At 37.9% G+C, this 16,738-nt stretch overlaps 1 protein-coding gene across 1 annotated transcript in view; it reads right to left on the reverse strand.

The window, feature by feature from the left end:
- LOC117301564 overlaps positions 1-16,738 on the reverse strand; it is a 37,177-nt gene that overhangs the window by 17,662 nt on the left and 2,777 nt on the right. The window contains exon 2 of the mRNA XM_033785594.1: positions 1,391-1,729. Coding sequence (XP_033641485.1) covers positions 1,391-1,729 — 339 coding nt within the window. The remainder of the gene's footprint in view (positions 1-1,390; positions 1,730-16,738) is intronic.

Below are 16,738 nucleotides of genomic sequence, written 5' to 3' on the forward strand. Positions count from 1 at the left end.
AACCCAACATTTTTTTCATGTTTACAAAAACAGGTTATTGGCTGAAGTTTTCATAAACTCACTTTTGTATTTCAGAAATTTGGCAATTAACTGTTTTTCTTATGTGATTCATGTGTTTCAGTTGATAGGAAATCAAATGTAATGTTGTTCATTGAACAAGATTATTTCAAAAAGAAAAGGTAACTTGGTTTTGGAAGTTTCTTAGTGAAGGTTCCCTTAAATAAGTAGGGCCTACCAGGCCTGTATGCTTCATTTTTGAAAGGGCAAGGGCACAAAGCCATTTTCTCTTAGGTAAAGGGCACCCAATAAGGAAATTGTAAATATCTACTGTTAGAGCATTTCAAGGGTGCAAAGGCAATGACCAGGGGGCATGGAGGCAATCGCCTAATAGTTGCCTCTGTGAATGATGTATGCCTACATTAAACAACATAATTTTTTTTTAAGAAAAGGTAACTTGGTTTTGGGGCTTCTTGGTGAAAGACCCTGATAAATAAGTGGGGCCTACTGTAGCCTAGATATATCTATAGACATGTACATGTAGTGAATGGCAAATTGTGAATTGTTGTAGGTTATGCCCAGCTGCACATTAGACAGTGTTAGAGCATCCATGGAGAACCCAATCCCAAAATTCAAATCTCCCCAAAATGGCATTCTAAATGTTCTACATGTAGGTGCAATAACTGTCCAGATCAGTACAATGTAAGTGAATGCCAATTGTGGATTATGGGACATCTTTCTGCCCAGCTTTAGACTTAAATGTAGAGCGCCCCCCCCCCTCCTAACCCAAATACCCCAAACAATTCTAGGTGTAATAACTGTCCAGATCAACAAGTGGCACATAAAACATCAACCTTCAGACTGAAACCGAAACCCATTAAGATGCACAATAAAATATGCCATTTGATTTAATGGGGGTGGGATGGGTTATGTTATGTACAATTGATATAAACTACCTTCCATTCCTGGGGTTGATTTCACAAAGAGTTGGGACTAGTCCTAACTTAAGACTAGTATTAACTTCTTGCATAGTCCTAACTTAGGACTTACTAGTCCTAAGAGATATCAAAAACGTACAGCTAGTCCTAAAATAGGACTAGTAACTCGTCCTAACCCGAGATAAGACTATAGTCATAACTCTTTGTGAAATCCACCCCTAGGCTGAAAAAGGATAAACAAGGGGCTTTAGTCAAGGCGTTACATAATTCCACCCCTGATCAATTTTAAAAGAAGTTATTAAATTCTTGCATCAAGTCACAGTTGGACAGTTTTGGTAAAAATGGCATCAAAAATGTTTTTCACAGCGCTCAGGAAAGTACTGAGTAGCTTAATGCTTTAACACACATCGGTGTAGATTTTATGGGGAAAACCAAAATAATTTGCTTCAACTTACCTATAACAGTGAGATGAATAAATGTTCCATTTCCAATATCGTCATAGTTTCCATTCAAAACAATGACTTGACACTCGTACATTCCATCATCCTCCGCTACTATATCATCAATCTGTAGCGATAAATCATCAAGAAGGCTAGCCCTTCCTTCATACTGGGGGTCGACGTAAGGTTCATTGGCTAAGAAACCGATGTAGAATGGGAACGGTAGATCCAGGCGACGCCATTGGATGAAGAATAAAACGAAAGGGGCGCTTGGGGAGGGGGTGGGGACTGATTGATTGCAGGGGAGGATCACAGTCTCACCGGTGCGAACGAAGATTTGTTCCTCCGAAGAATCTGTACACAGAAAAGAAATTTGAGAAAAAAGATTTAGCTGTTGCAAACTGCTTACCAACCAAAAGGACCTATGATTGTATAAATGCAAACAAAAGTTAATGGCCTGACGTTTCAACCATACATGTCTGCAGACAGAGTCTTCCTTGAGAAAAAAACAACAACAAAAAAACACATCATTGTTTTCTCATGATGTGAACATAAATTATTTGATTGGCTTATTATAGTCTACACTTTGTATTTTATTAAAAAATACAGAGGATGCAACTAATTTATTCTTGCATTAAAACAATAATGATTCTCTTTAGAGCTTACTGATAAAAATCTGCTTTTTACAATACATTTACTGTAAATTTGTAGCGAGTGTAAAAATTCAAAATTTGATTGAAGTACTTATTCTTCTTCCAAAAAGCACTACAGGGCCCAATTTCATAGAGCTACAAAAGGACAAAAAGTAGCTGCATGTAAGCATAACAATATTACGCTTACCGTAGTCTTGGTTCCAAGACCATTGGTGTTGCGCGGTCACACTCAACCAACGTTCCAAATATGCACGGCAAAAACTGTACACGCTTGTAATGAATGAACGAACGCTAGCGGGCGCTCTGTTTCTCTGATTTAGATCTCACCATGGTCTTGGTTATTTGCAACGACGGGTCTTAACTTTTTTATTGTTTTTCGGCAAATCTCCCCCGACTTTCCGGTGGAGCCAATCAGAGGCTGCGTAGCAGTTGGCTCATGAATAATAATTAGTGTTGTGCATGCAGTGTACAATGCATGCAGTAAGTGCGTTGCATGACTTTTGCTATACTCTGCATGTGTGTGTGGGTTTACGTTTTTTATCGGAGTATAATAATATCCAGATCAGTAGGATTTGAAACTTTGCATGGTGGAAATACGATATAGAAAGGTTTGCGGTAACACCAAACCTTTCTATTAATATCCAGATCCAGACTTCTGCATTGCCATGGTGCAGTTTGAGGACCCAGTTTGAAATGCGATCGTGGCGTTATGCTCCCGACGTGCCAGGGCCCAATTTCATGAAGCCTGTATTGGCACAACAATTTGCTTAGTTAGCACAAAGTAGTATTGCTTAGCAGAAACTGGTTACCAGCCAATTTTTAATTAAATTTGAAATGTTGTAGACTTGTGGCTAGTGCCCAATTATATTTTTGGATAGTAAAGAAATTGTATACAGTATTTTCTGCCAAACAGATAACTGGTGGGTCCTGTAGTGTTATTCACGGTGAAAGTTGTTTAATCTTGGGGGAAGGAAATCTTGAGGGATTCAAAAGCGTCCCTTTGAGAACGTATTTTGAAACGTAAGCGTAGCTGCAGATCTTGGAACGTAAGCATAGCTTGACTCGGGATTGAAAGCGTACCTTTTGATATTACAGCGTAACCTAAACGTATCTTGGAGTGTATTAGCGTAGCTGAGTAGCTGCGTAGCTTGGAACGTTGACATATCTTTTGAAACGTAAGCATATCTTGGAACGTAAACCTAGCTGCGTATCTTGGAACGTAAGCGTAACTTGACATAGGATTGAAAGCGTACCTTTTGATATTATAGCGTAACTTCAAGGAACGTAAGTAGATCTTGGAATGTAAACAGAGCGCAGAGCTGAGTAGCTGCGACTATAGTCGGGTCATAAATTCCACTAGTTGCCCAATTTAATCATTACCTCAAAAATAACTCTTCATTCACAGAATTAAAAAATAATACTTTGTTTGACAAATTATGCTTTGAGGGAATTTTGTTTTATCATTATTTTTATTTCAACCTTTTATAAAAAATTCTCATAATTTGTTTAAGCTACTCACACAACAATGTCAATATAACAAAATGCGGAATTCATACGTTTTGACATCATCAAAATTACCTGAAAAATCATAACAAAAAGAAATTAGGGGGCCATGAAACAAAATGGAGCAATTGGAACGTTGCGATCATAAGAAACAACGGATTAGACACCCGCAAGCTGGGAGTTATAGCGCCCGGGATTTAACACCTCCAACCCCCACGAGACACGGCATGGGCGGTACGTGATATTCCACAAGGCTTACGTTCCGATTGCCCCACGCCGTGGGGCCATACAAGCATCCGTTACCAGACTCTCTGAATGCTAATCTTACGTTCGATTTTTGACCATTATTTACGATTTCAAATCGTCACGTATCCATAATCTGAATAAGTAGTCTATACTTGAAATTTCACTGTTTTCCTAATGACCACAGAATCACTTTGAGCAAAGATTATTAAAAATAGAGCGCCGATCATATTGACCTTTGACTCGATCTAGTTTGAATAGTCATCTTCAATTCGTCACGTGATATGAATATTGCATACATTAAAAGTCATTTACATAGTCTGGCCACGCATTCAATTTGCAAATGTCTAAGACCTTGGTGAGCACAGACTCTAGACATGGTGAGATCTAAATCAGAGAAACAGAGTGCCCGCTAGCGTTCGTTCATTACAAGCGTGTACAGTTTTTGCCGTGCATAATCGGAACGTTGGTTGTGTGTGACCGCGCAACACCAATGGTCTTGGAACCAAGACTACGCTTACCGGGAAAAAAGTTACCAACTGCTTAGCAGAAAATTGTTAAGCAAAGTTTTCTTTAGCTAAGCACATCTTTGAAATTGGGCCCTGCTTGCCATGTATAAAAAGTATCAAAAAATACCAGTTAAATCTTAGCCTTACTTTAACAACCGAAGCTTTCAGTTGCTAAAGCATGGATCAGTGAAGCTCTCTATAATATTTTCTTAAGACCAGAGAAACCTTTTACTGCTCAGCGTGAAACATAGACTAAAATCCCATCATTTGACAACAAATCCCCCAACTCTAAACCTTCCCCTTGCCTTGTAATGTTTGTGCAGCCTGGCATTGAATCTACAACTATTACTGAAACTACTGTGTGATTTACTAAGAGGTTTATACAAGGCCACTTTCCTGTGACCTCATTGTGACCCCTTCACCACAAGAACCTGTCAGCCATCACTCCTTAGAGCTGTCTCAATGCTCCAAGCGTCCTATCCTCAGAGCATGCTCAGAGCAAACAGGGGTTGTAAAACAATACAGGAATAAACTACAAGCTTTTGACTTGGAAGTATAAACTATGGGTGTTTGGTTTCGTTTTGAAAAGTGTTCTGAATGCAGAGCGGTGAATTTTTAAAGGTTTCCGGCAAAGTTTGCAATCAAACCTCAAATTAACCCATAGCATCCTAGCTTCCACATAAATCTCCAAAGGTTACCCCTTTCTATTTTGTTTGGTTTATTTGGTAGGGTAAAACTCTTATAGAATGCTAAGTTTTTGTGATTGGTTAAAAAATCAGTTACTATTGGAAACTATTGTTTTTAAATTTAAAAGATAGTTGATTTATAAGATAGTTACATGTACATGTATTGATAGCCAGGGCCTAATTTCATAAGCACAACAACTTGCTAAGCACAAAAGAGTATTGCTTAACAGAAACAGGAGACCAGTCACAGTTAAATTAGGTTCACACTGTTGTGTCTGATGCCCCGCTCAAATTTTGCTCAGCAAAGACACTTTTTCAAACAGCTGCTTAAAAGCTTCATGAAAGTGGGCCCTGATGTTTTGACCTTAGAAGAGTATTTTTTCGATGGCTGAAAAAAAAGGTTAAAATTTACAAAGCCGACTGTAATGTTTGCTGTACATGTGATTGGTGTGTACATTACCAATCAGAATGCCTGAAATCTCTGGTGGTTATTCATGAATGCAGATTTAATATCCCCTGATGGGACAGATTAAAACCAGAATGACCCTGTAGGGATTAAGGAAAGGGATAAGCCACATTTATTCCTACTGTTGCATCTTTTTGATACTACCCACGCATTTAGTATGAGCCAGCCATCTGTCACCATTCCATTGGCATATTTCGCACATTTATTTATGCTTCTCAAAAGACAGAAACAAACTTGAAAACTTGTGATTGATTAATACAAACATGAGTTGGGACAGGTTGATGTACGAGACCATCTTGTCATTCAATTAACAAGGTGTAATGAGGTCTTTTATCAAGGTTTGAAAGTCTCTTGAGGATGAAAATAGTTTCACAATGGCAAAAATACCATCTGGTGCTAAAGTTAATGCAGACTTTGTGTTTGTGTCATTCAGAAAGTTAATATAATAATAGGAATGCCTGGAATTGCAGGTAGACTTTGTGGCATCCTAATCTAGTCTTGGACTGGGTGCTTGTAAATTTATCTCTAAAGACTTTCGCCTTGATGGACTATATGTTATGGTGGAGACTATCCCCTCCATGCCCCAGGACCTTATTTCATAGAGCTGCTTAATGGCCATTTTGTGCTTACTGTGTGATTTCCATTCATAATCATCTCACTGGATTTCCATTTCATAGCACTGCCAACTGTAAGCACACAAAAAGGCATGGTAACCTTCCGGTGCTTTACTTCACAAAAATGAATGACGTAATACAAATCAATGTCAAACGCACAATATGGCAGCCTAATTTTCTTGCTAACCTGTGAAATATGTTTACACCGTAGCAAGTTGTTCTGCTTCTGTAAGCACAAAAATGTGCTTAGCGTTAAGCAGCTCTAATAAATTGGGCCCTGGTCATTGCCTTAGACTCTTAAGAGCCCTTTGTAATGTTCCAGTAGAATGTTAAGGTAGAGATTTCCAGCACAAATTGCCTTTATATAGACCTGAAAACTTTCACTTCTGCCCCTTGGAACTAATCAGACCTGAAAGTGCCCCTTGCAAGTTGTCCTACACTTCATATGAAATTTGACCTATTTATCCCTTCGCCAGTTCATACATTTTGAAATTAAAAAAAAATTGTATGCATACATGTAGTTTCACTGAGGTTTAGTAAAACTATTTTGGATAGGCCTACATTTGAAATGATTCTGATTTGAATAAAGACAAGTTGACTAAAGCAGGGTTTGAACCATGGAGAAACTACACACATTATGTACCATCTTCAGATGACAGATGACCTTGGATGAAACCCATGGCCTACAGATGTTCCTACACACTTCATCATATTACCTTACAGGACTCTCAACTAAAAGCGGGGAGGGAAAAAAGCAGGAAATGTGGTTACTTCACAAGGTCATGGAAGGTCCTAGATAGTCCCCTGGTAGTGTTTGATGAATTAGATCCTGAACAGCCTTTCCTAGAAGCCAAACAACAAAGCTTGAAGTTGAATTTGTCTCTTTGGGACATTGGGGTAAGGTATGCCCCATGTTGCTTGACCCCTTGACCCTTAAAATGACCCCAATTCACCCACAGACACTCACAGGTGCTTTGTGTTAAATGATTTAATTGGAATGCAAATTGGGTTTTTGTGAGTAGTTGCCAGTTTTGATCAAATACAGATGGCTTTTGGGTAGTAGAGACTCATGAGGGATAGGCCCAAGTGGGAGATGCATAGGCTGCAGCATGTTATCTGCCAACTCTGATCAATTCATATTTCCCAAAAGTTTCATGCAGTCCTGGAATTTCATTTTTGAACATGTTGAAAGAGCAAGGCAATTTTAATTTTGCAAAGGGCACTTCCATTGCAAAATCTTAAGTCAATGGGAAACTTTTGCAGGGCACCTATGCCAAGACCAAGGGCAACTGTACATGTGTGGCCTCCATGTAAGTCCAGGCCTGCCCTGAAAATAAACCAATCGTCCTACGTTGTGACCTGATGAAAAAAAACTGAAAAATCTCCCTGATTATACAAATCTTGAATTTGATTCTTTATCTAAATATTTCCCTGTTTGATGTACAAAACCTCCCAAATTGCAAGATGCACGTTGCCAGCTCTGGAGGCTATACTGTAGAACAGAGAACATTTTAAAATTGCTTTTAAAATTTAGTTTATAGGTTAGCACTGAATTTTAGATTGTGTATGTGCGTGCGTACTCCCTGTTACAATACTAGGCATTCTTCGCTTACACAGCTAGCGCAGCAATTCGCCGCTTGTGAATTTGCTGCGTAAGAGGAGGATGATCCTAAGCACAGAGTTTGTCGGTAAGCGAAGCCATAAAATTGGGCCCTGGTTTTTACTAAAAATTATCACATGTGTTCACATTTTCTGTGATGTGGTTACCACAGTAATCAGAATGTAATTTGTTCAAGGCTGGAACATGAGTTTACAAACTGAGCTACATGTAGAATTAAATATGAAATCATTGTATGCATACATAATTGGTTGACAATGTCAACAATGGGAAACTAGTAAAAAGTCCCCCGTGGGTGGAGTCATACAAATTGACATTCATGGTCGAAGTTTCTGTTCATTGAATCCCAATCCATGGGAAATTCTAACTGTTGCTGTTCCCTGAGTGCCTACACCATTGCACACACATGTTCTTGGCTCAACATGGCTCAACAATACCTGTTTGTATCCAGCTCTTAACATTGCTCTGTTCCCTGTACTGGTTTCTGATCTTCTCTTTCAAGGCTACATGTAGTTCATTGTGTACTTTGTATTAAAGAAAGCCCTAAGAAGGTTTCTCTAACATGGTAAACATCCTCTCTGACACATTAAGACATGGTCATTTAACACTTCCTTTGTTCAACAAGGTAACCACAAGTCAACAATTCTTAAGAAATCAGACAAACTATTGAAAAACTCTCTCTCTCTCTCTCTCTCTCTCTATTTTTGCTATGGTAGAACCATAGATGGTCAAACTCCATGGTCAAACTCGCTTGCGTATGTTATATGTTTTCTCAAACTTTAGTTAAAACTATATTGGAAAATCAAACACAGAATTTTGTTTATCCATCCTATAACCTCTCTTAAAGTTGAATTGTCCAGGTTGTTTACTTTTAAAAAACAAGACATTCAGATTGATAAAATTATTATAAACCATCAGGCCTGATAATCAACTTCACAGAGGCAACAAAGGTGATTGCCTCCACGCTCCCCTGGTCATTGCCTTGATGCCCTTGAGATGATTCAGTATAAATTTACAATTTCCAAGAGTGCCCTTTATTATCAAGGAGAAAATGCCTTGATGCCCTTACCCTAAGCATACATGCCTGTACCATGATCACCCGATCATCAAATTGCATGCTTTTAAAAATAAATACAGGAGTTGGAGGAGCCTTTTTTTTCTCTATGAATCTTTTTTATGAAATCCACATTCTTCAGAGCAGTTAGCATTATTGTTGACATGTTTGAAATTCTTGAGTGACTAAATAAAGCAGCCAGTTAGACCAGTCTCAATACATTTTATGCAAACTAGACAGCCTCTGTTTATTAGTCAGTCTCATGTGGTGTAAACAATGGCAGTTAGCTCATATGATATCTGTGAGAAACTCTCTTGACTATCCAATGCATTGACTGAAGTCATGCTTCATACTGACTGTTATACGATTTACTTTGAATTTTTGTTTTTGTCTGTTGGTAGAACTATACCGCTGACAGGTTTACTGTCTTTGAATCAAGGTATAGAGCGTTGTTCATGTACAATGTATACAGCATTCTTGCACAGTTAAAGGATATGAACTAATGGCCATCGGTGTATGGGTAAAAACCAAAATTAATATTCTTTATCCCCGATGCAAATTTAACTTACACGAATATCGTTGCGGTACCCGCTGCCAAAACATAGGATTCAAACTGCCTCTAGCTACCGGGCAACCTCTGTAGTCTAGTTGGTAAGACACTGCTCTAGAATTGCAAGGGTCGTGGGTTCGAATCACACCCGAGTAACATGCCTGTGATATTTTTTCACAGGACTCGGGGAAAGTACTAAAAGTATACAGTGCTAACACATATCGGTGTATGTAAAAACAAAAATTAATATTCTTTATCCCCGATGCAAACTTAACATTTCTTATAATGGCCATTTATTATCTCTTTTTGTAAAGAGAAAACAATGTAAAACAATAAAAGTACATAATTTGTAAAGCGCCATCTGTCTATGACCAAACATATTCCGAAAAGAATAAAGGGAAAGAAAGAAGAAAAAAAAACAAATAAATACATTACAATGTACTTGGATTAACATGTAACTTGGATTAACATGTAACTTGGATTAACATGTAACTTGGATTATCAAAGTTTACAGGGGATGTAAAATAGAAATTTGCACTAACAAAAACGAAGTGTATAAAAAACAAAAATGCAACATACAAAAAATGCTTTTGTCACCTTCAAGTGTTAGAGAAAACGTGTTCACATGAAGCCATTAGTGCATGACATTCCCTTTGATAAGCTTTTCGACTGTTGGGAAAGGTAGTCAACAAGAAATCTATGAATGGACAAAACCAGTAGACTGTTAAAAACTCAATTGACAAGAATTTGTCAGGTTACATTACGAACTGTGTGAATTCTACGCGTGAGTAATATTTCACAATGATCATTGTACAATCAGGATGGTCCAGTTCCCACGAGTGGTTACAAATACAAAGTTTGGTGTGAAAGTTCCCAAGTATACTCGCAGTTGGTAAAAAATACAAACTGAACAAAGTGACCAATCAATAAACTTGTCTGCACTTTGAAAAGATTTTAAATACTGTACAAAGACCACTGGAGAGTGATGGGCAAAATAAAAGGTATTCAGTTATACCAGTTTTCTAATCAACATCAAAAAATCAAACCAATGCCTTTGAAGTTTAATTAGACCATGTGTTGACAATCAATTTGTCCGAAGGATTCTGTATTGCAAATAATTTTGTTATTTTTAAAAATCAAAATGAGCAGTTTCTGTTGACAAGATGACACTTTACTGGTTGATTGCATGGTTATTGCAAGACTTGTTGGTGCCCATAATTGTTTTTTGGTACCCATATTTGTTTTAAGCTTGGCATATATTGACTCAATATATTGAGTCATAGTTTTTCTGCTTGAATTTCCCACTGTTGTATTGGATGAAAAAAAAATCTTTAAAAAAAGTCAGTCATATGATTTTTTTCTTGTAAAACAATGTACTGTACATGTAAGGATTAACAATAACTGACAACTTTGATGTGTAATTGATTGGCAAAAACATTAAAATTGACAGTAAAAGGGAGATCAGTCGTTCCCATTGACCTCTCTATTCAACTTTCACCTCTTCTCCCACTTTGGAAACAACGGTAAAACCGTAAAAATAATACAAAAGTGATCGACAGAAAAAGAGTTTTAAGAAACCAGACACCGAAAGAGTCAGTTGAGATGAATGTTTCACATCAAAAAGCAGTAGGCCTAATGGCTTCACATTTGAGAAGTATAGAGGAGAAATTTGAGAAAGACTTGGCTAAGGTTGAAACGTGAGGTCATTACCATTTTAAAAATCCTAACCATGAGCTCACTTTGGGTGCAACAGCCATGTCTTTTCAAATTATTTTGTCAATCTCTTAAAACTTGTGTTTTACAGCTACATGTTCATGCGGAACTCAAGATACGAATGAACTCTATACCTGTTAGGGCCTATAATACAAGGCCTTGAAAAGTGGAACTTCATCATTGAGAGGGCAAGGCCACTTTCGTTTTGCAAAGGGCACTTCAATTGGCAAGAAGCTGACTTTAGTAAAGGGCACCAAGGCCAATACTAGGGGCAACAGAGGCCATGGACTATGTTTAATTTTAGGCTGGCTCAAAAACCTTTGACACCTTTTCTCTATTACTTAATGTACTGTCTACTTCAATTGACTACATCATTCAGGCCTGGCACAGCTTGCCCAACTTTTGAAGAGGCACCAAGGCCGAGACACCAGTGCAACAGAGGCCATAGGCTCTGTTTAATTACACGCCTGCTCAAAACCCTTGGATATATTTTCTCTATGGATAAACTGTCCACTTCCATTAACTGCATCTTTCAGGCCTGTCACAGCTTGCCAAACTTATTTGTTGTTTTTACTGAGTGGGCTGGCTGAGTGATTTAAGGTCAACCTTAGAGGTCATAATCCTTGAACACGTTAACTATTAAAATTCTTGCACCTGGCCATAAATTATAGATGCTCAAAAGTGGGATATTACTCAGAGAGCAAAGATGATAAAAAAACATTCATGGATGGAATAATGTGAGAAAGGGTTTATGGTTATAGCAAATAAATTTCAACACCTCTTTGAAGATGAAACAGCTGAGACTCTTTGAGATTAAACTAACATCAGCAGAAATCCATTTATTATTAAAAGTTATTTAGTATGCAGAACCTCATTGAAGGCCAACTAAAAAACATTATTGCATGGTTCTCAACACACGGTTTTCGATGCGGTTTTAGAAGGGTTGAGACTTTGTGATATAAAAACTAAACATCAACTGGCAGAAATCTATGCACATTAAAAATCATTGCATTTTTTTAGTATGCAGACTGCAGAACTCCATTATAGGCCGAATAAAAATATATTATTTGCATACGCTTGTACTGTTTTCAAGTAATAATAAACCACATGGGAAATTTTAAATAGTTTTTGGTCAAACTTACAAAGAAAAATTTGCTAGTGCCGGACTTGAACCCGCGACCTCCGGATTAACATGACGCCGAAATACCACTTTAGGCCACAATGCTGGTGGTCTCCTTATTTTGCTAATATCTTTGTTAGAGGGTGCAGACTAGTAGAGGCCATTCAACCTGTTCAACTGGTACATGTAACTACCAGGGATTACATGTACATCCAAGATCTATGCTAATTTAGTACTGTAGGCTAGTAGAAAAAAAACACATTATTTTTTAGGGTGGATTAAAAACTAAGGGCACAATTTTTTTGAAAATCACACGCTGCAGGACAGTCTTGATATGAAAACTTTTTTTTTTCTGTACAGGATTGCAACAAAGTAGGCCTACACACGTATAGGCCTATCGAAAGAAATTTTCCAAGAAGGGAGCCAATCATCATAAATCATCAATGAATTACTGCTGGTTTTTCAAGGGTACAAAGCTACCAAACAGTGACAGTTTTTAAGGTTACACACAGCATATTTCTGGTATGATAAACACACTGATTGGTGATTACAGCTGTGTTGATTGAAAGGTTTCATGGCTTCGCTGGAAAACTTGAGCCAGTATCTTTTTAAAAAAAATTGAATAACCCTGGCCTGATGCTTTACTGAGGCAATGAAGGCGATTGCCTTCATGCCCCCTCGCCATTGTCTTGGTGCCCTTAAAATGCTATTATAGGCCTAAGTCTAAGTGGAAATTTAGTATTTCCTCATACGGTGTCCTTTACCAGGGAGAAAATGCCTTATTATTGCCCTACCTTTTCAAAAATGAAGCAAACTGGGTTCCATTGATACCAATTAATTATTAATTCTTTACGAGACATGTCTGTGATAGTGTAGGAAAGAATTTAAACCAAAAGGAAAAATTGTAAAATTTAATGATTAAAGATATTTGTTGACTTTTCATTCATCATTTCCCACTACTGACCCAGTATTCTTGTGGTCATTTTTAGTGTAAACATGCAAATATTTGCGGTTTATTCCCACGCCAAGCATCTGGTCAGTTCCTAGTGTTAGTCTGTGGTCTTAGGGGTTGGTCAATATGCATCAATTGGTCATTGATGGAGTGTTTATAAGTTATTCTTAAGGTCATTCGTTCAATGATTTAATATTCTATTTTGTTGAGTTTAATTCAATACAAGGTCCCTTAAAGACCATGTCATTTTTGAAATTCAAACAATCATAAATTGACTTGAGTCAAGCTTTGCACAGGTAAAATCATCATTGCCAGTGCATGTTGTTTTCATCAGTAAGGAACAGAATATAATTCCCTACACTCGGGGAGAAGCCTGTTGCATTAGACTGGCTGGGAATTTGTCTGCTGTTTCATCAAGCCAATTTTGCTTTGTTCAACTATGGTTCAACCCAAAATTATTTCATCTTCCCGGTCTCTTTCCTTGCGGTTTATTACTTCCTAAATTTTTTAAATGATCAATAATTTGTACACGTTGTCCATGACCATTGGTTCATAGGGCCAACAGTTCACTTTCCACAGACTCTATATTCAATATTAAATTAGACTCCCCATGGAGTCAGATACTGGGGGACGTTTGTAGAGTTCCTGATCCTTTATTGTCATGCGGATCACTTTCCATTATGTGAGCAACAATAGAACCTGTCCCTGAACCGAAACAATCAATGATGTCACAGAGCCAAAAAATGAACGTCCGCAACACATGTGTAATTAGAGACGCCCTGTCCTTATTGCGTCTATAAAAAACTAATGCAGTGTACACAAATCGTTCAGCCGACAACAAGACGAATCAGGTAATGAGAAAATGGAACAAAACAAAATGAACCGTTAGAAATTGGTATCACGTGTAGGCTACATGATCAAATGAACCATTAATTTTATTACAACCAAAATGAAAGGCCTAAAGGCCTAAATAAATAACCTTATGATTTAAGACATGACAATAAATAATAAAGAACCTGATAAATTTTTATTTTAAAAAGACAATGAGGGAACTAATGAGGAACTTCATACATGTAGAACACTCAAAGAAAACTTGTTGTTGCCCCAATAGACCGATCCATTAAGCTCCGCCCCATTGCATATTGACCAATCCCAACGCAAAGAAGGTCCGACACTAAGGTCCGCTATGCGTGCGCGTATGCTTGGGGCGCGCGGCAGAGTTGTGCAGAAAGGCATTGTAGAGCCCCACGTGTTCTTTACACAAATGCATCGTGGGCGGAGCCTACTGGATTGGTCTATTGTACTGTCTTAAAAACATTATGCATTTAACATGTGATAAAACAACTTAACTGCTTTAAATTTGGTTGTTTTTAACAACTTGAAATTTGGCAACACAAATTGGAATGATAATAATAATTTGGGGGGCTAATCATCCTAATCATAATACTCGCAGCTAAGCTGAATTGCGAAGGACACGGCTAAAACGTGTTCAAGAAGCTGGCATGCAAGGGCGCATTTGGCTGCCAGCCACATCAACCCATTACGACAACGGAGCACAACCAAAGATCGAAAGTGTTTGATTTTTTTCCGAGAGAGTAAAATCGAATGGTCTGGCAAACCCTTGAGGCACAGCAGAGAACCAACGCACAATTCAACTCACATAAATATATGGCCCTGGCCGGGAATCAAACCGGGGTGACGTTGGTGAGAGGCAAGTGCTTTACGCGCAAGCCAAACATGCCACCCTAGGTTCTACAATACAGCACTCAAGTATCCGACCCCCAATGGAGCATCAAAGCCCTCATATGTTAAACAAACACCTGCAAGATGTGGAGCTACTTGTTGAAGTATTAGACCAATACATGTAGAACCATTCGCAAATACTGGGGCGCACGCGTAAAGCTCAGAATTAGGTGCATTGCATCTCATTAGGTGCAATGCATCTCATTCAACAGTCTGCGCTTGCGCACTGGTATTTGCGAAAAGGTCATGTATTGTAGATCCATGGTGCTGTGGCGCAAAGTTTCTTATTTTTTTTAAATATAATTGTAAAACTCTTGACTGTGGTTGTATTTCAATAAATTTTATTCAAGTGTAAATAATTTATGTTAGGCCCTATACACATAGAACACAATAGGAAACGATTGGTCTCGTTCATACAATAGAACCAAGTGCATGACAAAGCATCAAGATTGTTGTATGAATGCAATTTATGATGAGGAACTGTTGCCATGGTGATATGTTGATAGAGTGACACGCATAGCCAACGGCAGCTGCAACATGTGTCATTACCCACAAAAGGGCTTTCCAGTCATGGATAACACCACATTAATTCAACAATCGTGTACTTAATACCATTGTTCAAAATATTTGTTAGCTGTTGTACTGTGTCTTGTTTCCTGACTCAAAGACTTGTTTAGGTGCAGTGAGATGTAATTCATGTTCCCCAACTATTTTTATGCATACATGTAGTAATGTATTATGAAGGACATACAAATATTATTTTTCAGTAAATTATAATCACATGCGCATACTGCCAATAGGTTTTTTCTTGATCTAAGCTAATGTATTAACTCAATTAGTAGCTTGTGAAGGCCAGAATCATTATTATAAAAAAAAACAGTGGGTTGATTTAGAGCATTAGTAAATTACTCTTAGAGACTAGACCCCCCCCCCCCCACACAAAAAAAAAAGAAGAAGATAATAATGGCAAAACAAGCTTTGTTGAACACTGACTCCCTGACTGGCACCCCCACACCCTAAATTGACAAACATATAGGGAGCAAGGTGGGAACATACACTGTACGTTAACATGTAGGGCTAGGGCTACATATTGTAGATAGCTCAGTTGGTTGAGTACTAGCAATTTAATCCGGAGGTTCACAGACAGTTCAAGTCAAGCACCACACTGATAAACTTGTCTAAGTTGTTCCAGCCAAAATCACTTAAAACAGTACAGTTTCAGCCTAAAAAAGGGAGGTTCCACCATAGTCCTTGCTACACATGTACATGTATGGTTCTCATTAAATTGGCATCGGGATAAAGAATATTTATTTTGGTTTTACTCGTATACACACTGATGTGTAACATCACTCTATACTCGGTACTTTCTCAAGTTCTGTGAAAAAAATCGCTAGCCATTTTACTCACGGTGATATTCTGAGGTTCTACAGTGTACATACATGGCATACACGTACTGACTTAAACAGAGAACTGTCTGCTTTGAGTTCCTTTGTTTTGCTGTCCTTAATATAAACCAACATTCAAATTATAAAGGGGTAAATATTGGCCAGTTCCAGCAATCTTGTTATACCAGAGTTGACTAATGTACAATTGTAGGCCTTCTAATGTACATCTTATGGTTTAAATAAAGGGAAGGTATGTTTGGTAATTGTCAAAGAGTAGTCTTCTCACTTTGGTGTATCCCACAAAAACATAAAATAACAAGCTTGTGAAAATTTGAGCTAAATAATTGGTCATCGAAGTTGCAAGAAAATGATGAGAGAAAAAACACCCTTGTTCAGTTGTTGGCGTGCATGTTCAGTATGTATTTGTGTGCTTTCAGATAGGAATAAAAGACTTCTGGCTCGAAGTCTTTTATTATTTTAACTAGTGAGAAATTACCTCTTTCTCAAAATCTATGCTACATGTACTTCAGAGGGAGCTGTTTCTCACATTGTTT

The sequence above is a fragment of the Asterias rubens genome, chromosome 17 (genome assembly GCF_902459465.1).
Source record: "Asterias rubens chromosome 17, eAstRub1.3, whole genome shotgun sequence".
Classification (NCBI taxonomy): Eukaryota; Metazoa; Echinodermata; class Asteroidea; order Forcipulatida; family Asteriidae; genus Asterias; species Asterias rubens.